We start from the raw sequence: 25,690 nt of genomic DNA on the forward strand, positions 1-25,690 counted from the left end.
CAGAAAATAACTTTCGGTGTTAAAATGGAAAATCATTATTTTTTTCACGAGGAAATAAATAATAATGTAAGTATGTAAGAATAATATTCATAAAAACATCCTTTATAGTGCCAGTGTAGGGTTAAGGGTGCTTATATTAAGGCCTATAACAACTCAAAAATCTATTGTCAGTCAAGCTCTAATTTACCGTAAACACTATTAATTTGACCCGCGGAGCTACCTGCCGGTTTACTGTAGACTTTGTCATGCTGTAAAAGTAAGTGTTAAACCCTCCGTTGGTGGTCGTGTCAGTGGCGCTTCATAAAATACTTCTTCGCTGTAGTAAAACAGTCAGATCCATAAAAAAAAGGTTTATGCTCAGGTGAAGACGTCACTGGGGAAGCTTCCCTTGAGCAAAACGACCCAATGCGCATGCGTGGAACATTCGATCACTGCTGGTGTAGCTAACAGCTAGGCTACGATTCCAGCCGACATGGAGAGGAAAGGTAAATCTGTTCGCAACACACTGCACACTCAGTGAGCTTTGTTAGTTAGTTAGTGTGTGTCGACACTGCAGAGGCTGTGTATTCGCTGCCACTGTTGTGCATTTCAGTCGAGCTGCATATATTTAGAGGGTGGTTTAATTGAACGCGTCTCTCTGTCACGCACTGAGCTGGAGCGAGCTACGTTAGCTCTCTAGACATTAGCTTTAGCCTCAATGGGACATGTCAGGATTAGCTAGGTACGTTTAGCTTTCTAGCTCCTTCCATTTTAAACACAACAGAAAATACCAGTAACGGTAACCAGCTGGTAATGTAACTGGTGTTAAGCGACCATCAAGCCACTCTTGGGTGTCTGGAATCACACCAACGCGTTAAGAGAAGTGGTCCCCTAGGAGTGTAGCTTAGGGATGTAACTTTACGTTTGATGGGTTCCGGTATCAAACTGACACCCTAACACTGCACTGCAGTTATGACTAAGATGCTGGAGCCTGCAGACATGGCATATCCATAACGACCTGGTTTAGAAACTGTAGGGTGAGGTCGCTGTATGTTTGTGTACCCATGACAGTTCCATCCTCTTTTTGTTTCGGGAAGTGTCATCTGTAGATAAAAAAGACAATGGCAACATAATTGGTCATTTGTTCTTTTCAGTTCTGGCACTCCAGGCAAGGAAGAAGAGGGCGAAAGGAAAGAGGACCAGAAAAAAGTGAGTCAACCCCCCTTCATGTTGCACAGGACTCCCCTATACATACAAGCAATTTGTCAGCTGCTCTCAGTGAAAGGTGGTTTGTTGTTGGCGTGTCACACGTGTGCTGTGTGCTAGAGTATCAGAATGCTTAAATGTGAAACTGTCACAACGCCCTTGACTGCTGTATTCTATTTACTAATGCTGATCCAGAGATACACAGAGGTTCACAGTGTTTGAGTGTTGGACATTATCCCTCTGGACAGTCAGTTTTTTAAGATACATGTTTTAAGCAGTCCCTATAGAATGAGCAGTATACTATCCCTAAAATAACATTTCAAATTTGAAGTAGTAACAAATGATTATATGATACTCAGAACTGAACATGCACTGCTCAAGTGTTGATCTCCAGTGCTGATTGCTTTGGTGTACCTAACAATCTACTAATCACGCCTGCACCAGTGGCATCCTCCGGAGTGTTGCATAACAGCCTGTGCTATATTTAAAACAAGAGAATGAAGAAGCCCACATCAGCCCACCGAAGCATGGTGTTTCAGTGAAAACAGCAATGTTTCAAATGCTCAACTTCACACAATGTCATTTTATTACAGTTGCAAATTGCATGTACATTAGGCGTTAGAATCATGTCATAGTAAGTATCTAAATATAACTTTAAAAGGCACCGTTGCATGCCTCGGCCATCCTTGCACATTGAGGACTGTATGTATAGAATAGCAGCAGTACTCTGAGTCACATTGACGACTTAGTGGACTGGTTTAAGCTGAAGCAGTTGTCAGGCGAAATGTCAGTGTAACATACATCTTGAATGGTGGCTTACTCTTTTTTCTTTGCTTGCCTCTAAGGAAAAAAGTCTAATAGGGCTGAACCTGGTTCTACTTTCAAATAATAATTGTCAGTGAAGATCTATGGTGTATGACAGTTCAGGAGGTTCATTTCCATCAAATATCTTAGCAATAATTTCTCAATAATTTGCTTAGGGTATTTGTTTCTGTGTGAGCTGTTGTTAATGAACACGTGTTGTTTATAAACATGTAAATACACAGTAGTCTTGCTGATATGTTCTGCATATGCTTTGCTTATTGTGGTGGTTTTGTGAAGTTAATTATGTCAGTGCAGTCTACAACTTCCTGGAATCATGATTCCAGTTAACAACCTGTCACAGGCGTATGTCTGCTGTCTGGCCAAAATAGATGCCTGTGTGAACAATGCAAACTGTTGCTATACATACGTTACTACATTTTGCCTGTATTGTTGTGCCTTGAAAACAATTGCCTATCATGCATCAAGCAGGATTTATGTGTGGTTAAATTTAACTCAGCATTCCTCAGCTCAACATGTCTGCTACCCCTGTGTGACACATGTTAAAGGGGCTGTTCAGTTTTAAATGAAATGATCAGTAGAAGATTGGGGCTGTAAAGATTATTACTCAAAGGACTAAGGACTGGAATGAATATGTCGGTGACTAATGAAGCCTGTGATGGTTGATTTTTTTTTTTTCCATCAGGCAGCCAGGCAATCCTAGAGCTCGACAGCCACCCCAGCTTGAATCTTCACCCCAGGAGCCAGAGGAACCTGAGGAGATTCTCGGCTCCGATGATGAGGAACAGGAGGACCCTAACGACTACTGCAAAGGTTAGAGCCTTTGTATTTGTTGTATTTAAATCAAAAAGGTTTTCCTAAACAGACGAGTGAATGTGTTTTACTTGCATACTACTTATTGCTGTGTCAGGTAATTTAGGAACAGTTGTCAAAACATCTCTTATATAAATGTATATTTATCCCTTCTAGGTGGCTACCATCACGTGAAAGTTGGAGACCTTTACAATGGAAAATACCATGTAATCCGGAAACTGGGCTGGGGACACTTCTCCACTGTGTGGCTCGCCTGGGACATCCAGTATGAAAAAACTTTATTGCACATTTCTACTGCACTGTTTTGTTTTTGACACCTGGAATTGGATAACAGATTCAGTAGCAGCTGGCTCTGAGATTTCTGAGACTGTTGTGGTAGGAACTTGTTCAGTGCTTCCTGTTAGCAAACGTTACTTTCTCTGGTGGTTGCAGGGTGAAGAGGTTTGTTGCAATGAAAGTCGTGAAGAGTGCGGAGCACTACACAGAAACAGCGGTGGATGAGATCAAACTCCTTAGATCTGTAAGTAGCTTGGTTCATTGCATACTTTATCACTTAAATCAGGAACAACGGTAAATGAATACAAACATGTACTAATAGCATCAGTCCTGGTACATTGACGGACAACAACACATGTAGCACAGGTACATGTGCTTATACTAGCCATGTAGAGGCTTAATGTGGTGCATGGTTATGTATTCATTCATTAGCACATGGTTACAGATCAAACAATCATGTGGTGGTTGTGTGCTGATCCAGTCTATCATTAGTAAGTGTAAATTCTGTTTTCTTACTTTGTCTCAGGTAAGAAACTCAGACCCCAATGATCCCAACCGTGAGATGGTGGTTCAGCTGCTAGACGACTTCAAAATCTCTGGCGTCAATGGAACTCGTATCTTTTACAACCAACTGTTTTATGTCTGTGTTATATACTATATATGACATTTTTATTAGTCACATCTGATCAGTTACATTGCTTCTTCTGGAAAGTCTGTTTCTCCTTAGAAAATGTGTTAAAGTAAGAGAACCCTCTTTGCCTTGGTGTCAAATTCTGCTTAAAAGCACAGAACAAAGTAAACAACAGGTGATGGATGTAATAAATGAAACTGTGTGTGTCCCACCCAGACCTCCACCTATCACAACACTTTGGCTGAGTAAGATCGTCTGGATGCCACAGGGACTAGTGTAGCTGTAATATGAGAGTCCCTTACAACAGCAGAGGGTTTTCTGACCTGCCCTCTCCTCAGTGTAAAAAATGCTACTTCAATGAACATCTACCCTTTTCTCCATATTTGTTGGCATTGCTGTCTTAACTGTTGCCATCTCCAGATGTCTGCATGGTCTTTGAGGTGTTGGGGCATCACTTGTTAAAGTGGATCATAAAGTCCAATTACCAAGGGCTCCCCCTGCCTTGTGTGAAGAGCATTATAAAACAGGTAACATGAGATCCACAGTCACACCTTGTTAGTACTGATGACTCATGATGAAGGCTCAGTTGTTGCTTGCACTAGTTTACAGGAGGCATGCAGCCTCCAGGCTTTGTGATGTATGGAAACCAGTCAGGGCAGAGTGTGTTGTGATAATTGAACATACAGTAAAAAAGGCAAGTAAGGCTAATATGCTCCTTTATGTAACAGATGATGTGTGAGGGAGAAACATGTTTTTGCTTCAGGTAATCAATTTACCCACATCTGTTTTAAAGGTTCTTCAAGGCCTGGACTACCTTCACACAAAGTGTCAGATTATCCACACAGACATCAAGCCAGAGAATATCCTGATGAGTGTAGACGAGCCCTATGTCCGGAAACTTGCAGCTGAAGCCACAGAGTGGCAGCGGGCCGGGGCGCCACCTCCATCCGGTTCATCAAGTATGAGATACCCAGATTCATATGTACCTTTTTAAATACAGTTGAACATTTTGTGCTAATCTAATGTTCTCTTTGCAGTAAGCACAGCACCTGCTCCAAAACAGGTACAAACCTTTTATTATTTAGTTATCACCTTAAACATCAGTTACTTTTAAAGCAGTCCTCAGTGACTATTTCTTTTCCTTTATTTCTGACAGACAGTAAAAATGTCCAAAAACAAGAAGAAGAAGTTAAAAAAGAAGCAGAAGCGTCAGGCAGAGCTGTTGGAAAAGTGCATTATGGACCTGGAGGAGATGGAAAAGACAACAGAGACAAGAGAGGAGGATGATGAAGATGATGATCCCCAGTCTCCAATGGGACGTGCCTGTGCTCCTCTTCGGCAAGTGTCCCTGCAGGACCTAGGAAATGAAGAAACAGAGGGTAAGAAGCCAACATTAAGGAATTTGTTTTTATCAGTAGTGTTACCCACTGTTGAAAGACAGTCTTAATATTTTTGGTATGATTCGTTAAAAAAGAATGATCTGTTTTTTGCTTTCAGAGAGCAGTGGTAACACAGATATCCTATCTGGTGTGCCAGAGAAGGAGTCAGAAGTGAACTGCAATGGCCATGTGGATGTGGAGCAGAGGGAGTCCCAGTGGAGGGATGAAGACCAGCATAATGGCAATGCAGAGCCCACAGAGAAATGTGCCACTCCAGAGGAGCAATGCAGGGACTCTCCTGTCCATCCTGTTTGCAATGGTGTGGAGTCTACAAGTTTCACGTCTGCAGTGCTGGAACAAAGCTTTTTGCAGGAAGATGGAGAGAATGGGACAGAAAGCCTGCAAAATGGTCAGTGAGCTGAAATCAGAACATGTGCAAAGTGTGAAGAGGTTGTTTTTTTTTGGAGGCAGTTTGCACTGCAGGACTTCCTTGGAAGTTTAGTTAATAATCCACAGCCATGTGCACAAAAATGTGTTAGTCAGTTATCTAGTAGTTGATGTTTGTTCAACCCTCATCTCTCTGCTTCTCTCTCCCTGTGTTATGACATAGACAAAGCAACAGCAGGAACCCTGCTAGTTAACCCTCTTGAGCCACTCAATGCAGACAAGATCAAGGTCAAGATTGCAGATTTGGGAAATGCCTGCTGGGTGGTGAGTAGCCTCCTAATGACCTGAGGGATTTCCTGATTAGGGATGAAGCCTTGCAGCGAGGGACACATTCAGTCTCATCTGATTACCAAAATAGAAATGCCTCAATATTCTACATTTTGTCAAATATATTGATTTATCGAATAGAAATATGCTGTCAGATTTGCTGTAGTACAGTCCTCTACACATTTGTGTGCAATTTTTACTTATAAATAATTATTTCTCTGGAACAGGATACAACCTGCTCCTACATGTTACAAACCTCTCCCTGCTCTCTCTCCTCTAACAGCACAAGCATTTTACAGAAGATATCCAGACACGACAGTACCGCTCATTAGAGGTGCTCATTGGTTCTGGATACAGCACACCAGCAGATATATGGAGCACTGCCTGCATGGTAAGAAATTGCTCTGACAACTATTGACCCTGTCAAATTTTCCTACATAAGAATCATAGACCAGTGTAAGTTGGCCTTGTCAGATGCATTGATTGATATGTAGATGCTGGCCTTCATGTTTTGTCTCTTCATGTGTTTCTTCTTTTCAGGCTTTTGAGCTTGCTACAGGGGACTACTTGTTTGAACCTCATTCGGGGGAAGATTATTCCAGGGATGAAGGTAATGCTGGCTCTTTATCTCCTCTGTTTATTCTCTGTTTTTAATCTACCTCAAGCTATGCAGCATTAAGCCTAATTGCAATGTAGCGGTAGTATATTATGAAATGTATGCTTCACTGGTGAGCGGTAGTAAGTGCTGTGGTAGCTTTTAACAGGTATTGCTACTGTGAAAAGATTCAAGGTGTTGTTTTTGATCAATTGGCTCTTTTTAGTCTTTCATTGTCATAATAACTTATTTAAATTATCCACATTCTAATAAACTTTCACAGTATGCATGGCATCTTCTGTCCTTCACAGCAATTTACTGTGCAGTTTGCACAGTAAGTCGCAGTGCACCCTTGCTTAGACTTTCACACTGTTAACACTTAAATGAGGTACTCCATTACATTGATTGATTCATTGATTTATTTTGTGATGAAGAGTACCAACATTCCTGTGTTTATTTCCTGTCTAACACCTTAAAGCACTTCTTTGCCACTCTGGAGATGGGGCCATCTCTTTCCTCATTCATCTTTCTTTATCTCGCCACTCTCTCTCCATGTGTCCTCATGCTCCAGCTTATTGCTTTCTATATGTAAATGTTGGCTTGCTGCTTAACACAAAGTTTCTGTACTTGCTGAGCTTGCCTTGTACTTGGCACTTTGTTTTTTCATCACAGTACACAAACTTACTAATCCACTGCTTACTATTCTAGTGCTGCTTTGTCTATCTGTTGTCATTAATAAAATGTGCTGTGCTACATGTTAAACTTTTTTTGACTGACTTAATATTGTTTTACTTGTAAACATGAGTGAGAAACATATGTCAAAATGTTTGTAATGGCTTTTGATAACCTAAAAATAATGCAGGCGTACCATACATGTGCTTCCTGTCATACAAGGCTGTCATCATCCATTGTTTCTAATACATTGTTCCACATGACTCTGCCATCTTCTCTCCAAACTCTTTCCCTTGGACTCTCTGTCTTCCTTCTTGCTCTGATGTGCCTCATTTCCAGACCATCTTGCTCTCATGATTGAGTTGCTCGGTAAAATCCCTCGTCACTATGCCCTGAGTGGGAAATACTCACAGGAATACTTCACCAAGAGAGGTATGCTGCCCCTCTGTCTGTGGCTCACTCTGGGAAAGATGGACAGGAGGGTGATGGTAGAAGGTTCCTGACTGCACTCAGACCCACCTGACTTGTTGGTGTGTGTGTGTGTGTGTGTGTAAAGGCCAGTTGGTACAGTAATGAACACCAAATGTGTGTAACTTTGAGCAGTGCCATCAGACATTGATTCCAGTCTCAGTAGTTCTGCCAAAGATCGGCTGGCAGATGCTCATACAGGATCTTCTTAGTTGTAGCCAGAGGACTTGGCTGAATACTTCATCCAGCATTGATCTCTGTTTCTCATGATCTTTTTCCCACGGAAGGATAACATTAGGTCAGCCAGAGCAATGTTTAGAAATGAACTGAACTGGTCAAAAACATTTAACTTTATTTATCGTTGTATTTCATCACAGGAAAAAGACATACCGGTAAATATAGAAATACAAGAAAAGGGAAAACTTTGTAGCAGTTTGTAAGGTGCCATGCACAGACTTTGATCAGGATGCTGGTGTTGCACAGTACAGAACAGAAAAGTAGAAAGAAGATCTTGCCAGTCACAGTACAGAGGGCATTTGACTGTTCTTCATGAATCTGTTGTGCTCTGTCTGGTGTGAGATTAGTTGTATTAGATTCATAAACATTTGTAATGTCTGGTGGCCCTGTATAATACATTTCTACCTGCTGGTCTGCACGTCCTCTGCAACAGTCAGCCTCCTCCATCCCTCAGCCCTCCTCCCACACACCCAGAGTGGGCCGGTTGACCAGGACACTGTCTGATGAATCTGTTTGTTTGTCTTGTGTGTCCTCTCCTCTCCTCTTGCAACCGTCTTCTGTGTAGACCATATAGCGCTGATCATTGAGCTGTTGGGGACTGTCCCACGCAAACTCATAATGACCGGCAAATATTCCAAGGATTTTTTCACCAAGAAAGGTAAAAAGAGAAGTGTAATTGTCAAGATCAGAGACAGAGAGCTCTCTGTCTGTTTTGGATTACATCCTAGTGCTTAAATCAATAACTGTATTCTGACATTGTTAAAATATTTGAGGCATATTATTTTATAACTAACTAATTTTATAACAGTTTCAAGCTGGTAAAAGGTATTAATTGTTGTATGGGATGTATATGTGATGTGTTTCTGCAGACAGAACAACCTCGTAGAGAGTTTAAATTGCTCTGTAGCTGCACATTTCTCTGATACATCTGTCTGCGTGGTGTGTTTCCAGGTGATTTGAAACACATCACCAAGCTGAAGCCCTGGGGCCTGCTGGAGGTGCTGATCGATAAGTACGAGTGGCCTCGTGAAGAAGCTGAGTCCTTCTCTGACTTCCTGATTCCTATGCTGGAGCTGATCCCCGAGAAAAGAGCCACGGCTGCAGAATGCTTACGCCACCCCTGGCTTGCCCTCTAGTGGACACCTCCAACCATTGTACCTCCCTCTTCCCCTCCCACTTTTGTTGAGAGACTGCAACAGATCACTTTCCAGTTTGGGCATATCAGATGAATATTTATTTCTCTTTTTTTGTTTTGTTTTGGATTTCCTATGTTCTTGTTATTGAGCTATCGCTTTGTGTATGTTTGCTTTGTATTCGTTGGTTCTGTGATGACGTCAGGACTCCAGTGGATTTTTTATTACTTTGTGGTCATGTTGGCTCCAACTGCTGTGTGCTGTTCACCCACCCAGCTAAACAATCCTGTCATTGTACTGCTAGAGACTCATCCTTGTTTGTTCCACTCCTGCACTAAAACCCAAACAAATCAAGGATATGTAGCCTTTATTGGTCATTTCGTCCCTTTGAAAAAGACTCGCTTTCACTTTTTTCCCTTACGTTTTCACTAGTGCTGTGTTCCTTTTTTAACTGATTTGTTTTAGCCTCTATTAAACATGTAAGGTATACATTTTGTATTTGTAAAGTAGGCTTAGGAAGTTGCACACTGGGCTGACATTTACACTGACTGTGGTAACATTCACAGCTTCTTAGTGAGATATCCACTGTCTGCTAAAGTAGATCAGGTTTACCATAATAGATCTGTTGTCACCTGGTATTTAGAGGTTAGTTAATTCTAATAAGTGAGATCTTTCATTCTCATGGGAGGCTGGTATTCTCATACAGTTTTAACAATTCAGGTATTTAGTGTTTTAAAGGTTTCATCAAGACGACATGTTAAGAAGCCCAATCTAAAGGAAAAAAGTGAAAATAAACTGTATATATCTGTACCAAAGAGTTTGCCTTTATGTATATTACAGTTATGTACAGTTTTTAACAAATCTTATATCTTAGCTAAAATTATTTAGCTGGGTAGCTGTGTTTTAATAAAGTGTATGGAAGATGTGTATGTATGGCCAACTGTTGAACAATGTCACTGTTCCAGAAATGGTGAAATCCGATGTTGATGTAATGGTGTCCCAAACTGATCATATCAAAGTAAACTGTTATCTGTTGAAACCTATAGGTTAAAAAAAAAAAAAAAAGAAGCAAAATTTACATCAGATTCAAGAACATAGACTTGTGTGAACTGTCAATTTACAAATCTGTACAACACACCATACAATAAAACAGGTCTTCATACAGTACTTAAGGACTGTGCTGAGGTTGTTTATTGGCTGAAATGTAACACAGAAAGCTGTCATTGTCTGCCGTGCAAATCACTAAAGGACAGTTATCTTGAAAAACTGCACACCAATACAAAACAATCATGCATGCATCATGATGTGGGTCATACTTTGGTCCTTATGGTCCACGTGTTTATGGGTTACCTGTAAAATAATGGGAAGAGTAAACTTTATTTAAAGGAGAACTTCCAAAAATGGACATTGGGAGCTAACAGGATAGAACATCAGAAGCTTCCAAGTTAATTTACTTGCAGATCATGTTTGATTTATTACTGATGGATATAGAGACGTAATTCTAGGAGGAGTTCAAAACAGAAAATGTAGCTTAACCTATGAAATTATACAAACAAATCAATATAAAATAATTAATAAAACATGTGTTGCTGTTCCTCCTTTTATGGCTAACTACAAGAATGAGAAAGTAATACATGAAATACAGCTGATACTTTCTGTGTCAGCAGATAATAAAAAAAAGATGTAGCAATGTCAGCAATCTTTGTCTTCCAATAGAAACTCCTCTAAAGTCAAACCTTTCTAAACATATCTTGTTGCTGGAGAAAACACTGATAAACAGGGAGGGCTGAGACAACATGACAAGTCCATTCACCTGCAGATGAATATATGTTTTGATGTCCCTGTTTTATAATGGCATACTTAATATATCAACTATTTGGGCATTATTTTCATTATTTAACAGCTCAGGGTGAAGTTAGTATGCTGAGACACACAGTCTCAGTATTTAATACTCTGATCAGCTCAGAAAAGCACAGCTGAGACTGACGGTGGCACACTTCCATTATGTGTCCAGGCGCACACAGCAGAAGGAATGCATTAGTTTTTCATGTTTTCGATTAAACCTGTGAGTTTCCAGCTGTGACCTGTTAGCATACCAGAACGCTCACCTGCTCCCTCCACCTCAAAATCCTCTGGCAGCAGTTTGTCCTGTCTGCTGCCGAGCGTGAAGGACAGAAATGCCAGGAGGAGCGCGTCCAGAATGCTGATGATGGCCAGGATGTAGGCCCAGCGCACAGTGCAGTTTCCCAGGGTGTACTTATCCGTCCTCTGACCGCACATCCTCTTCACCTCTGGAGAGTCCCAGCCATCCGGGTAGATCATACAGCCCATCACCATTAACACACCTGCGGGGGAAGGACACAGGCATGGGGGAGCCTTGCAAAAATTAACACTCATGTGCTCCTACTTTGATAAATAATTATGTGGAAGGCTCTTTGGAAACCCCCATTAGGAGGAGGCTCTGTGGAGCTGTTTGCATCATGTATTGTTAATAGAGTCCTGAGATGTTACCCATCATCTGCTGAAGTTTTTGAATACATTTTTTTTAAGCTGTGGACCTGCAGCTCTGTGCTTGTTAAGGAAATATTACATCAACTTTATTGGTTTTTGGCTCTGTGTGTGTTTCAGCAGCAGGTTTAGATCAGTTAACAGCTCAGCAACACCTGATCTTACGTGTAACTAATCCACCTTCAGAGGTGTCAGAGTCTGGCCTGAAACCCAATCCTTTATTGGCTCCCACAGTGCAGAATAACACATCCAGTACAAACACACCTCTCACCTGAAACCAGAGAGGTGTGACAGGATGAGGCCATCCTCTCACATCTGACTGCAGAGGAGCACAGGGCTCAGAATAACAGCATTATTTTTGGTCTGGTGGGCTTTATTAAAAATGTGAAAGATGTTGTAGGATGCATGTAAAAAGATGGGGACTGTTCAGAGCAGACAGTGACTTGCTGCTAAACTGTGGTCAGCCTTCAAACATCTACACCTTTGCACACTTAGCAGATGGTCTGACACATCTATCCTGACACAACCTCTGAACATTAAAGTTATTTTCGTGACTAGTTTTTTCAAGACGTGTATTACTTGTAGCTGTTTTTGATTTATTTAAAAAACTTTAAAAAAAGTAAACGTTTTACCCGCGGCCAGCTGCATCCATGCACAGATCCTGTACACGTTCCCGGCGTTGCAGAAGAAGAAGAGGCTGAAGCAGACCATTGTGCCTACTATCAGCAGCATGGAGGTCCCGACGAAGAACATGGCAGTCCTGAAGGCCGGTGAGGGGATGGAGCCGAAGTCCAGCGCGCTGCCCTTGCAGGTCAGCTCCGAGGTGAGCGCGTTGCCGATGCAGTAGTGGAAGAGGCCGAAGTAGCCCGCCTGCGGGGTGTTGACGCTGTCCCCGATCCAGTACGGCTGGATGAAAACCACCACGGTGATGATAACGAAGCAGATGGTGAACACGGCCCACAACACGCCGATGGCCCGGGAGTTCCTCACGTAGTTGGTGTGGTAGATTTTGGCGGCCTCCTGGGCTGGAAGCAGATTCATGTTAAAGCAGGAAGAGTTAAATATACATATATCTAAAAAGTGTAGTATTAGCCTCCCAGAAACACTGTCAGCTATTCAGGGGAAAAACTGTCCTTATAAGACTTCATCCATGTTCACACAGGCAGGAGCTCAGGATTCAGCACCCTGGACAGCACCTCAATCAATGACGCTGCTGTGATGTCACAGAAGACCGTGGTGTAAGGTGACCAAACACTGAACCAACAGACTGTCACATGACAACAGCAACAGGTGTCTGTCAAAGGCTATGTTCATGTTGGACCTCTGAGACTCACCCATTCAAACCTGCTTCTATAAAAAATATTTCATATTTAATGATTATAATAAGAGTCTTATCTGCCGATGAGATGAAATGTGTTTTAAACCATCCTTCTGCACTTTTACTGCATTATTTTGTTGTTTAATTTGATACAAACCAAGGTCAGTGCTGTAAATCCCATCATGTAGTCTCCAGGCTCTGCATAGATGACAGCTGACCTGCTCCTCCACCTGCTTGGTAGCCACGTCACACACAGCGGTGTTGAGAGGTGCTGTCAGAGCTGTAGCTCTCCCTGCTCCTCATCCTCAGCCCAGGCTGCCCTGACAATGCAAGCATATTATTTTTCCCTTCTATTTATTCACATGCTTCATTGGTTCGGTATCAGTGATTGGAAATTGTGTGTTTGCACTGCAGATGGTTGTTTGGAGGGACAGATGGTTTGTGATCACGTGAAGAGCAAAAAATCCAGCTGCTACACAAGGACAGAGTTTAATATTTTAATTCTGCAACTAAATAATATGGTCTGAAATAAATAAGAACAGAGCATAAACAAACCATCGCTTCAGTGCTGTTGCTAAGTATTTGTGCAATATGTATATGTAGATAATAGTGAGCCTGACAATCCTAAATCTTCCTCCCAGCATGTTCCACCACAGTAAAGACTAAACACAGAAATTAAAGTGAAAGCAAAAACTTTAAAAATGAAAATCAAATGCAATGAAACATATAAACCTGCCCGTATACTGACAGATTTTTCTTTAAATGTCATAACGTGAGATTTAGTGAGCCTGAAAATCCCATAAATATGAACTCTGCCTGACAGTTTGAAATTTATGTCTGATGCTCAGGAAGCTTAAAATAAAGGTTGGCTGATAAAAAATTCAATATTGTCCCAGCTTCTTATTGGAGTGCTGCTTATCTGAAAACCACTGCCAGAGACAGGAACCCAATAAGGATTATATTTTGATAAAAAAAAAGAAAGAAACAAAGCACACGGTTGTGGCGTTTGATTGTTGCTGATGGTGTGTGGAGCGTTCAGCTGCATCACAGGTTCTGGGGGCACAGATGTGAGCAGCTTCAAAGCACACAGGACTTTTATGTTTTCCAAAATCAGCTGATGTGTACTCAAAGCCAAACTGACATCTGACACTGGCTCCAGTTTTCCTGGATGTAATGAGGCGGTTCCTCTGTGGGCTCATAAGTTACCTCATCCGGCGGCACGATGATTATCATTTAGAAACTAGTTACAGCTCCCTTTACCCATGGTGTCATGATTAGTTTGGGATAACAACTGTGGCTCCAGGCTGACAGGAGCAGCCGGACAGGGCACGCCACCATCTGTGCTCCTCACCTCAGCAGTCAGTGTTGTTAACAAGGAGCTTGAGGGCTTTCTATAGTACATGACAACATGTGACGTGAAGAGAAGCAGAACTCAGGGATGAGTGGCTGTCCTGGTTCCCCGGGAGGGTTCCCTGTCAGCTCCCTGCAGCTCAGGAGGGACGATCAGCTGCCGGTGGAGAGAGAGAGAGAGAGAGATGAGATGGAGAGGAGACAGTTCAGATAAAAAGACTAATCAAACCCGGTCTGGGGAGAAAAAATGTGCAGGAGCTGCTTTGTGAGTGCTGCACTAATGAGGCATAATCTCTGATACATGACAGCCTGTGAAGACTGTCCTGTCGAGATTTCATCAAGATTATGAAGAAGGCTTGGCAGATTGCCACACACAACGGATTCAGCTACACATGAATAAACAACACAGGAAAGTACACGATAAATCCTTTTCTATAGCTGTCAATAAGTAGGAATGTTTGCTCCTCACTGTTCACCTGCACAAACAGAACCTCAGTGACATGACGAGTGCAGGACCATCTGCTCTGTGCCCTGTGTTACCTCCCAGATAAAGTCTGATGATGATGATGTCTCTCTTTTTTGCTTCTTCACAGTATCAGACTATGTCTAACTCCTTTCTCACCGTATTACAATCAAAACAATCCCCAGTGTCACTTTTAGAGGCATGACCATACACTGAAGCAACATTTCTCCTCAGCCAGCTGACTGAGGAGAATGAATCATCATTTACTTTGGCGTCAATCTAAAACTTTTTAGTTCCTCCTTGTTTGATAGCCCTCTCTTTATTTTAGTGAAGCAATGTGTGTTTGTGGTGCAAAGCTAAGCACAAGATGATGACACAAAATGTAAAAAGGCTGGGACTGTGGGAAACGGAGCCGCCAGTTTAAAGCACACATTAATTCAACTCTAAGTGTTTTTTTTAAAATTACCGCACATAATTACATTGACACTGTAATTTAAGGAATTAAACTGGTAATTACTGCTGTTCCTTATTAACACTATATATGTTTAACCCACCTACATCTGAAAGACATTATTTATCTTATCTTATCCATCAGCAGCCTGTGCATGTGAGATTCAGCAGGGCCATATCTGCTGTGAACACATTTTCAAGTGCAGACTATAATCATATAATCCAATGAAGGATATGATAATACTTTCTGTGTGTGTGTAAATGAGCTACGCTTATTAGTATCCAATTTTACATAATAGAAAATTATGCATAATAAGGTGTGACTGCTGTAATATTAACTTTTTTTTCTTTTCTCCTTGAAAATATCCCGTCGCTCCTGAAATGTTCAGCATAATGAAATAAAACTAATTTCACATCTTGTATGTTCAATGTACTATAGAAGAGCTGTGAATGCCATCTGATAAATCAGTAAGATTTAGTTTTAAAAAGGCAGTTACAGTATTATATAAACTGCATCCCTCAGGCTGAAATGCGCCTTGACAGCTGGACTGCAGCACCACTAAAAGTATGTCTGTAGAAAAACCCTCCTGCAGTTATAGACATTCGTGTGAACGAATGGTTTCAGTCACAAGCCATTAAGCATCCTGTGGTCCTCTCTAAATGGACAAGTTTTACTTCCTTGCTTCATCATATTTCTCTTGATAATCCAATATGAGGTGTGTGAGCTGCTGTAAAATGGCCTGTGGCACTTCTAATAACCTCAGCAGCTTTATTACATTTATGGCTAACTTTCATCAAATGAGTGGCATGCATGATGCGATTAAGGTCTGCTGCTGATACAGAAGAGCTCGGTACGTTACAGTGTTTTCCAGAAGTGTGACAGAGATTCTGTCATTATTGTTTTCTATTTTTACTGTAATAAAGTTTAATGTTTGTGTGACTCATTTACCTCCACATCAAAGTGTCTGTCTGAGTTACAGAGACAGACAAATGTTTTATGCCTTTGGTTTCTCCCACAGCATGTATATACTGTATCAACTTTGCCACATTAAGCAGGTCTCTGTCTGTGGAAGCAGGTAAGCTAATATCACACTCAGGAGTCAGCTGCCTTACAGTCTCCTGGTGTGATAATAGTCATTTAATGGAATGATAACGGGTATATGTATATATGGCAGTAATAAGAAGTGATATGTGCAGCCTATTGATGCTGGTGAGAGAAGAGTGATAAGATTTAGTGGGTCCTCCACTCAGTATTCAGTTTAATAAACCTTTCTAATCAGTATGCAGGAGGCCTCAGAGTGTATTCCCCTTCATTTCTCTCGTTTTACTCTCGCTGGGGTTGTGCATATTGTAATATTCTTCTAAACGCTCCCTGGTGTTGTTTCAGTAACCTTGACCCTGCTGTATTGTGGCTTTGTTTCCCCGCAGCAATAATGTTTTAAGATAATGAGCTGTGTGAGTTCAGTGCAGGTGTTGTAATGGTTGCAGCTCTGCACAGGACAGCAAAAAAAGTAGCATTTTGTGCTTCCCTCGCAGCAACAGCGTGTATTCACACAACAACCCAACCACCTCATGTTGCCTGACACCCCCCCTCCTCCTTTGCTAATGTTGCCCCCCTCCCCTTCATTAGGGTGCAGACAGCTTCAGAGCTGCTGCTCCGAGGCCAATTTTCTTTCATCCATCTCTGTTAGAATTGGTGCAGTTTGGCAGGAGCTGGTCCAGACCTCAGCATCTTGTTATTTCAGGCAGACCCAGAGTAAAAGGGGGCTTTCACGCCCTCAGCGACCCAGCACCACCGTCTTCAGGAAAACATAGCATAGCATCTGCTATGGTTACACCTCTTGGAATGTCTAGTTTCACAATAATGAGATTTTTCCTCCTCTCACACCCACACAGCCTGTTTATGCCCAAAAAACACAGAAAAACACAAAAGATTTTTTTTTCTCTGTGATAAAAGAAAATGTTTATTATCTGAGATTGTCCAAGAGGGGGCAGTATGCCATTAAGTGTATTGACTTTGGTGAGTCAGCTGGCTTATTACAGTGTATGCACAGAGGATAGATTAACAGTACTTCTACTCAAACAAATATGCAGACACAGGTACAGACTTTTCACGCATTTGCATGCACCTGCAGTGTTTTACACCCACAAAAGATAACAAATCTATTTAGAAATCAATATGGAACAAACCCTCTGAGAGTTTTTTTTTTATAGTGGGGTATTCCTGAGTTATCTTTTGATGCTGAAAGGATTTTTACATAAATCCTTTGTGGTGTTCTTTGAAGAAAAGCTGGCCTCTGAGTCCTTTAGAGTTTCTGCATTAATACACAAAATTTTCATCTATTTTCCAAGTGATTCTTTTAATGCCTCTTTCACTGTTTGTCCTACTCCTCTGCGAACAACATGTTTGTTCGCAGAACATTTTTCTCTCTGTTTCAGTGATATTCAGTGTGAGTTGGGGGTCTTCAAGCACACTCTTTTCTTGGTGCGACCAGCTTCATCTCTGAGCTCTCTCTCTCTTTCTGTCTCACACACACACGCGCACTGCATGAGATATCAGGTAGGGGTGCAGTTATGCAAAGGCATGCGTGACAAGGCGGCATATTTATCTTGGAGGAGTGAAGCTCATCGTTATTCTTTCCTTTGCAGCTCTACAGGCTGACGTGGCGTGCAAAGACATGAGGCTCTGAACTTTGATTGTGTGTAGCCATTCTCTCACTTGTGTACGATCAGAGGCCCTTCAGTGATGAAAGAAAACACACCTATAATTTCAGTCATGATGTACAGTGCCCTTTTTGAAATGTCACCATCAATATGTCTGTCAAGAGCCCTGAATAAAGGAGAGAGGCACCAGCATCACGCAGCATTGTATGCTCGCTCTCATTTATTCACTTTTAGATTGTCACTGCATGTGTGTGTGAGAGTGATGCTCCGCTAGTTATATAACCTTGTAGCAGAAGTAATAGGAGGGAGGACCCCCCCTCACCCGTAAACCCCCCCCCCCACCCCACCCCCCTACCTCCCCCTCCATACACACGTTAAAATTTGGCAAGGCGGCGTGCTTTGAGAGCTGTGGGAAATTCTTGCTGTTAATTGGACTGTGAAGGCTTTTTTTTAACTGCAGATTCAACCCACTCTCCATGTCACTCTTTTCCTCTGCAAGATCACCCCATGGTTCATCATAAAAAGTGAATTACAGCATGTCTTCTATGTCTCCCCTCTTTCTGTCTCTGTTCCCACTGCACACATTTAGCATGTAGCCACTGTAATATTCACAGCGTGCAGTGTTTGCTGTCACCCTGCACCGCGGTGTTGTAAATGCAACTTACATAGTACTGAGACTTAAAGCAATAATTTGGCATGTTTGCCTGAGGAGACTGGTACTAACCTTATGTTTGTTCCAATTCTAATATAGTTGCATATTAAGCCAGGGATTAGCTCATCTTAGCATAAAGACTAGAAGCAGTAAGAATTCAGCTCTCTAACAAAATCTGGCTCCCAGCAGCTTTGAAGCCCGCTAATTACCACATTTAATCTTGTTTGTTTAATCCACTTTTCATTTGGTTGTCTGGTAAGAATAGTTTTGGGCTGGTTCTGATAAGTTCTAAATGTTTTCACCCAAACAATATACATGACAAGTTACAAGTTACTTTTATGATTATCAGGCAGGATTGAGTTCATTTATGTCAATGAAATCTGCAGAGAACAGAAGCGAGTTATTTATTTAATAATAATACAAAATGCTTCATTTACAGTTTGTTTTGATGTTTTACAGCCGTTAGCTTCTTCACTGTTGGATATTTGTGCCCATTAACAGCACAGTTAGAAATGAGTTTTGGAGACGTATACTTTTATACTTGGAGTTCTACAGCAGCTGTGTCACCCTCTCTCTTTGTTGCTCAGACAAATGCTGTCCTGACAAACAATATTTGCATCAAACGCTGATGAAACACACATTGGTGATGATGTAAACCGGGATGACTGGATCAGGACTTCAAAGGAAGTGTTGCTGTGTGTATGCAAAGAAGTTTTTCAGCCTCACAACATTTCAGATTAAGCGGCCTACCATTTAGTGCTGCTCATTTTTCTTCCTACATTTGTGTATTTTGTCTCGAGTATTGATTTCTTTAGCCTGCATCTACACTTTATATGAGCTTTGTGAGCTGATATATCACATAAATGGTGGCACAGGCAGAAAAGTGCTCACAAAACACTTCATCCCTCTGGCTATTCAGCCATAAATGCTTCTCTTTAGCCTCCAAATGAAAGGAGATGTGTTCCCTCACAAGTCGTTGCTAAATATTGTACTGCATGAATGGACATCCCAGGACTTTAGTGGGCATTTGTAGAGACAGAAGAGCTGTCCGGCTGTCCAACAGATTTGATTTCTGAGACCCATGTGGATTTGTTGTTGCTGAATCACACACACACACACTGACTATATGTGTTTAATCAGGTAGATATGTGGCGGCAATCAGTTTCAGGAGTGTGGAGGACAGGCTGTTAACAGTGTGTGACTGCAGTTAAGTGTGCACAGTAAGCTTTCTAACCAGTTTGATAGGAGCATAATGGAGAAGAGCAGGATGACATTTCTACAAAAATTGTTAAGTGGCATCTGCTACTGGTAAGAAATACCTCAAGGGGTTAAAGACTTGCTTTTAACGACACCACAGCAGGTTGGCACTGCTTCCCGCACTTGCCACTGATGAGTTTTTTTTTTTTTTTTTTTTTTTAAACTTCCCCGGGCCCCCGTGAAGGATGTGGATGCACATCAACCTCTAAAAATCACGCTGGTGCTGTAATGAGGAAAACCATAATGGCAAAGCCTGCTTGAAGCATCCTCTGGCAGTGCTGGCTGCACCAGAGGGTATGTGCACAGAGAGCAGGGAGGCAGAGTGGTGGAGGGGTGGTGTAGGGTGGGGGGGGCAGCCTCTCCTCAGAGATGTGAGAGCTTAGAGAAAGGGTGTGGAGTCACATTAATCATGCTGTCGCACATGTGCAGGTCCACTCCAGAGACAGGCCATCACATGCTGAAGACGTTCACCAGTCATAGTGACATTTGGTCACATACCACAGCGCTCTGTGTGGCTCTGTATCTTCTACAGATAAAATTCAAGTGTGTGCTGTGATGCTAGGTGCTCTTTGTGGCTCAGCGGTGCTCCTCTGCACCTGTGTCTGATCTCTGTGTGGGAGGAATCCTGCCATTTCTCCTCAGTGAGCCGCCGGTGCTGCACTGTGCCATGTTAGTGCGCACATAGCGGAGTGTTCATCTCCACCCAAACTTCACACTGTGCACAGGGGATAAATGCAATGATTTGCATGGATATAGCTTTGAGAAAACACTGCCTGTGAAAGTCCCTCCCACCCACGATGGAGAGGCAAACTTTGATCAGGGGCAAAGGGGAATTGTATCCATACCTCTCAGCACTGCAGGGGCAGACGGGTGCAGCATTTATGATTAACCTGACTGCACTGCACTCCTCTTCTACTTAAAGATTGTCTGCAACTACTGTATAGCGATGACGCCACTGAAAGCAGTTTTTTTTATTAGCCATCTAAATCATTCTGATTTCATTAAAGATGAGCAGTGGAGCCGCTGAGTTTCAGTCAACACAGGCTAAATTGCTTCAGTTAGCATCCTGAAGCTGACTGATTAGTGGTTGTGTTTTGCTGTTGCATGAAGAAGCTGAAATGGAAAATTTAGATGATGCTGTGTAGCCTGGAAATCGGCAGATGAACAGATGATACATTTCTCTCAGGCTCCCTGCCTCGGAGGTAATTCAATTCATTTTCTTTTATTGATTGACACTGGACTCCGTGACTGTTTACGGTTCATGCAAGCAGGCAGAGATAATGAAGGAATTTCTTACAATTTGGTTCCTCAAAATAAACAAGAACTTAGTGGAAACTGGCAAAAATACAATGTGTGCGTGTTTTTTTCAACTTCTGTAATTGTGAAAGGAATTATGACTTTTTACCACAATATTTTGTGGCACTTCTATGTTCTAAGTGGCCACTGTGATATAAATATGTGTGAAAATAGGATGAATACTCATCAGGTTGTTTCTGGTTTTAAGATTAAAAATGTCAGATGGTGAAAATTTAACAGGTTCTACTCAAAAGCAGCAGACACAGAACTAAATAAGTATAATGTATATTAGGTAATAAACCCATCTTATTATTGATTTTAGCATTGTCAGCACGTGGGAAAATCTTTCTCTTCCTTTAGGAGCTTAAAACCCCACTATGCTCACCCGCTAATTGCTAATTTGGTCTGCCTGCAATTTGATGCTGGGCAGGTAGCCTACAACACCAGATAGCAGCAGATGGCAAATGACTGCCTGATGTGGCCAAAAATGATGCTGATGAGTTTGAACCACAACAATACCTTAACATTGTAGGCTGGAGAACCAATAAAATGAGCTGAAAGGTGCAACAGAGCAGAGGGGAGGGGAGGAGTGTGTTCATTAGAGAATAGGAGCATCCTATAGACGAACAAAACTGCGTGTAGCTTAACAAGAATCGATTTCTTTTTGAATTCCTTCTTCAGAGCACAACAGGAAGCTGTCAGTGTTGTTGGTTTTGTTTGGCTTCCTGACATTTAAACTTTTTTTGCAGCCTTTGAAGATATCAGGACATGTTTCTGTCAAAGGAAAGAAGAAGAACAGCTCTTTTGTTTTGCAACTAATTTAGTGTGGCTCTTATATGTTGTTTCAGTGTGCTTTGACTTTTGTAGATTTGTAGATAATTGTATTTGACAGGATTGTCTCTTTATCATTTTTTGGAGCCTGACTTGCCATACCTGACTGCAGGTGTTAAACCTTCCATTACATACGATTTAAAGGAGCACCAATTTATTTTTAGTCAAAATGATTTCCCTGGTTGTGAGGTCTGTGGGTCCAGTCAAAAAAAATGTCTCAAGTCACATCATCGATATATCAGCTGAAATGCTTGAAGAATACTAATGTGGACTTTTGGTACCAAGGACACTATCTAGACGCATCATCGGAGGTGATGGATAAGGTGTTTTTTTATCCTGACCCACGGTGTGGACTGAGGTGGAGGTATCTCAGCTGCATCTGACTTAGTCACATTTATTCTGCTATGATCAGATCTATGATCTGTTAATGGGATTTGAAGGATTCGTGTAGTCTGACTAATCCATCAGCCATCTAGGTTTGGTCTGTGCATGACTGAGAAAAAGCAGCAACTAAAGAGGGTGAGTGTACTCAGATGAGATTATGCAGGTGCAAACCTAAATCAGTCCACGAGGAATGTGCTGTCATCTCTGAACCACTCCAACGACTGAGGAGGCAGCTTCAAGCGTGCTTCATGTGTTTTCTTTACCTATCAAAATGCAACAGGAAGAGAACTCACTTCACAGGTGACCACAGATATATGGCAGATGACAGCCAGACCTGTGGACCTGGATGCACACACACAGAGACAAAAAACATGGCACAGGCGAGACAAACGCAGCCCAGTGAGCTGCCATCGGATGATAGCAACTAATTAGAGAGTTTTCTCTTCCGCTCAAGGGGCTGTCTTGTGATTAAGAGAGCCCAATGAATATGTATACGATCTGTGCACAGGGATGGTTGGATCTAGGTCAGGCTGCTGGTGGATGATGAGTTGCATGTGAAGTAAAGCAAGAAGGCGTGCAGCAACACTACGCTATTCAGAGGAGAAGAGGCACTCAGATGTGAGGGACCTTAACTTTTCCAGATTAAGTCTCTAACAAGTTTATGGGCTCTTGGCATTCAGAGGGAGGCAGCGCATCCACTGAGGAGGCCTAAATGACTTCTCCAGGGATCATTTCTGCCTGTTACAGCTTGGCCTTTAAATACATCAAATGGATGCATTGATTGGACCAGCTATTCACTCTGCAAACTGAATGCGAATCAGTTATTTTACAAAGATGATGAAGGGATGTCACGTGTTGCTGGAGCACAGATGTGTAGTTTTACATGCAAAACCGTTCAGAGTCCCCATACAGAACCCAATGCAAAATAATGAGAAATAAAAAGCATGCAGGTTTGAGCTTCTCTATTTCACATTACCAAACCACTGCGGAATACATGATCAACATTAATAATACAGCTGGCCCAGCTAACTGAATTCAAAGTTTACTTTGGATGTGAACTAGAAGAGAAAAGACCTGTCTGCAGCTCACAGGCTGAGTCCTCCCTGCTGTCACAGATGCCTAACCAGCAGATCTGTCAGAGGATATGAGAAATGCCGCCAGTATTATTTTCCTTTATTAAAATGTGCAAGCTTTTTTCCCCCCACCATTTGCAATCACACTGGGGAATTATGAAAGCCTATATCATCTAAGAATGCATGACAGCTTTCAATAAAATCCTGTGATTTCTTTCTGTTCTTTTTTCTTTCTGAGGGAAAGTGATTTGAATGTGTGTGTGTGTGTAGTGTTTCAAAGCAAAGCTACAGAGACCCAAACCTGTGATCCCAGGCTTTTCACTGCATGCTTACATAACAGCAACTGTACCTGTGACTGTAATTCTCAACCTATTATCACCAGAGGATTTCTGCGCCTCACACTCTGAAAGGATTTTATCTGTGAATTCTGCTACATACATACAGCGCAGGTGACTGTCTGAAATATCTCTATAATTACATCACTCTATAATAAGGAACGCCTCCACTTTACGTGGCTGTGAATCTCTGTCTCAGCATAATGAAGCTTCACCACTGTAAAACAAGACAGTTTATTTTGTCGCCTCCACTAAAACAAAACAAAACAAAAAAAAAACAAAAACGCCCCAGTGTTTTAGTGATGTGAGGGAGCGGCTGCCATTTCATAGTGCTCAATCAGTTTAACAGATGAGCCTCTGCTAGAGCGATGCTGATGCACGCTCCCATAGAGAAGCCATGTCCTGTGATGCCCTCTGCAGTGGTCACACTTCAAAGATGAATGAGCCAACATCTCACACAAGTCTCCCTCTGCATGAAATCACCTCACATCAGTGCAGCTCAATTGGATAGTGCAGTGAGGCAGCAGTGACCCAAACACAGTTTCTCTGCTGAGCTCAATTGTTCATTTGTAGTGTTGTGTATGACCAGATATATCCACACACTCCTCCTCCTCCTCCTCCAACTGTGAACCTGAACCTCATTGTACCACAGGGATTTAATGCTCCCTGTTTCCTTAAAGAAACCACAGTGCTGACAAAGTGATTGGCTCATCTGAAAAGCAGAATGACAAATGTGTTTCCAGCTCCGCACAGGGGAGATGTTGATTTATATGGCGACAGGACAAAAGAGAAGCTGTTCTTCTAGTTTGCAGGATTCATACTAAAGAGACTGAATGAACAGAGAAAAAAATGAATAGAGACTCAGCCTGCTCCAAAACATTTCTTCTTATGCACCTATATGTACCTATAGCACTGTGGTTTCCACACACACACATACACACATGGTGCTGGAAATGAAGTTTATTTCATATCTATTTGCATATGCAAATACATTTTTGGTTTATTTTTAATATTCTGATCTATTTCTTCCAGCTCTACTTGCAGCATCTGTGTTTGATGTGAGTCTGTGGCTGTGTTGTGTATAGTTTCAGTGCATGTGCTTTTTGTTCAAACTGATGCTCATTAGGGCATCACGGTGGTGCAGTGGTTAGCACTGTCAGCAAGAAGCTTCCTGGTTTGATTCAACATGGGGCCTCTCTGTGTGGAGTTTTCTCCCTCTGCCTGAGTGGATTTTCTCCGGGTACTCCGGCTTCCTCTCACATTCTAAAGAGGTGCTTGTTAGGTTAATTGGCGACTCTAAATTTGCCCATAGGTGTGTGAATAGTTGTTTGTTGGCCCGAGGATGGACAGGTGACCTGTCCAGGGTGTACCCTGCCACTGGCCTGTAGATAGCTAGGATAGGCTCCAGCCCCCTGTGACCCTGCACTGCAGGACAAAGCGGGTTCAGAAGATGGATGGATGATGCTCATTAGTTGTAAAACTGTGATTCTTTATATTCTATTGTATTCCATAAATGTCTGATCAATCAGTTTTGTAAATTCTCGTGTTATTTTGTTACTCAATCAACAAACAGGCAAACCATAACAATAGAAAACGAGTAGAGAGAGTGAACCAAGAAGACAAACTACAGAAATATAGACAATAAAAAGTACAAAACAGCAAGAAGCCCCACTGTCTGTGTTTCCTGTGAACTTGTGCTCTTGTTGTCTGGGTTGCCTTAAACCATTAAACTCTGTCTCTGCATTGAACCTTATTGATTTTCAGAGGGAAAGCAAAGAAGGGTAAAAAATGAGTTGATGCCAGCAGTCACTGGTTTGATGCCATGCCTTTTCCTAAAAAGTTGTATAAAAATGTGTAAGAGAAAACACAATGTACCACTGAAACAAACAAACTTCCACCTTCAGCGATGTTTTTTGCTTCTTCCTTCATGGTACATTTACAGTATGTCACTTTTTATTTTAAACTATATACGTGGTGTTTTTGGGCTGCTCAAAAATACTGGTTATGTATTCAAGCAAACATTCAGCAAGCACCAGCAGCACAGAGCCACAGTTTTCTCTTTCCTCTCACAAGACTGTTTTTCTGTATGTTATATATTCAGATCTTTGTTTAAGTAAATGTAGCACTGCCACAGTAGAAAAAATCAATAGCAAGTTGAAGCACTGCAGGGTGCCTGCAGCTGCA

The 25,690-nt window shown here is 41.8% G+C and overlaps 2 protein-coding genes across 4 annotated transcripts; one reads left to right on the forward strand and one right to left on the reverse strand.

Annotated features, from left to right (window-relative positions):
- Positions 1 to 421: 421 nt before the first annotated feature.
- On the forward strand, positions 422 to 10,092 carry srpk1a (SRSF protein kinase 1a). 3 transcript variants are annotated; one of them, XM_028410254.1, is made up of 17 exons: positions 422 to 485; positions 1,134 to 1,188; positions 2,693 to 2,820; positions 2,977 to 3,085; positions 3,253 to 3,340; positions 3,623 to 3,710; positions 4,148 to 4,254; positions 4,521 to 4,686; positions 4,765 to 4,790; positions 4,884 to 5,106; positions 5,225 to 5,515; positions 5,717 to 5,817; positions 6,104 to 6,211; positions 6,361 to 6,430; positions 7,427 to 7,519; positions 8,358 to 8,450; positions 8,744 to 10,092. In XM_028410254.1, exons 1-17 carry the CDS (start codon positions 473 to 475, stop codon positions 8,926 to 8,928), a joined length of 1,944 nt encoding a protein of 647 aa, XP_028266055.1. In that variant the 5' UTR covers positions 422 to 472; the 3' UTR covers positions 8,929 to 10,092. The 3 variants fall into 3 exon arrangements, with proteins under 3 accessions (XP_028266055.1, XP_028266056.1, XP_028266057.1); XM_028410255.1 differs by lacking the exon at positions 8,358 to 8,450; XM_028410256.1 differs by lacking the exon at positions 7,427 to 7,519.
- Positions 10,093 to 10,264: 172 nt separating this feature from the next.
- On the reverse strand, positions 10,265 to 12,474 carry lhfpl5b (LHFPL tetraspan subfamily member 5b). Its single transcript, XM_028409438.1, has 3 exons — positions 12,066 to 12,474; positions 11,034 to 11,270; positions 10,265 to 10,275 (listed from the first exon to the last, which is right to left on the reverse strand). The coding sequence occupies exons 1-3, from the start codon at positions 12,472 to 12,474 to the stop codon at positions 10,265 to 10,267; spliced, it is 657 nt and encodes a 218-aa protein (XP_028265239.1).
- Positions 12,475 to 25,690: the final 13,216 nt, after the last annotated feature.

This window comes from Parambassis ranga, chromosome 7 (assembly GCF_900634625.1).
Source record: "Parambassis ranga chromosome 7, fParRan2.1, whole genome shotgun sequence".
Classification (NCBI taxonomy): Eukaryota; Metazoa; Chordata; class Actinopteri; family Ambassidae; genus Parambassis; species Parambassis ranga.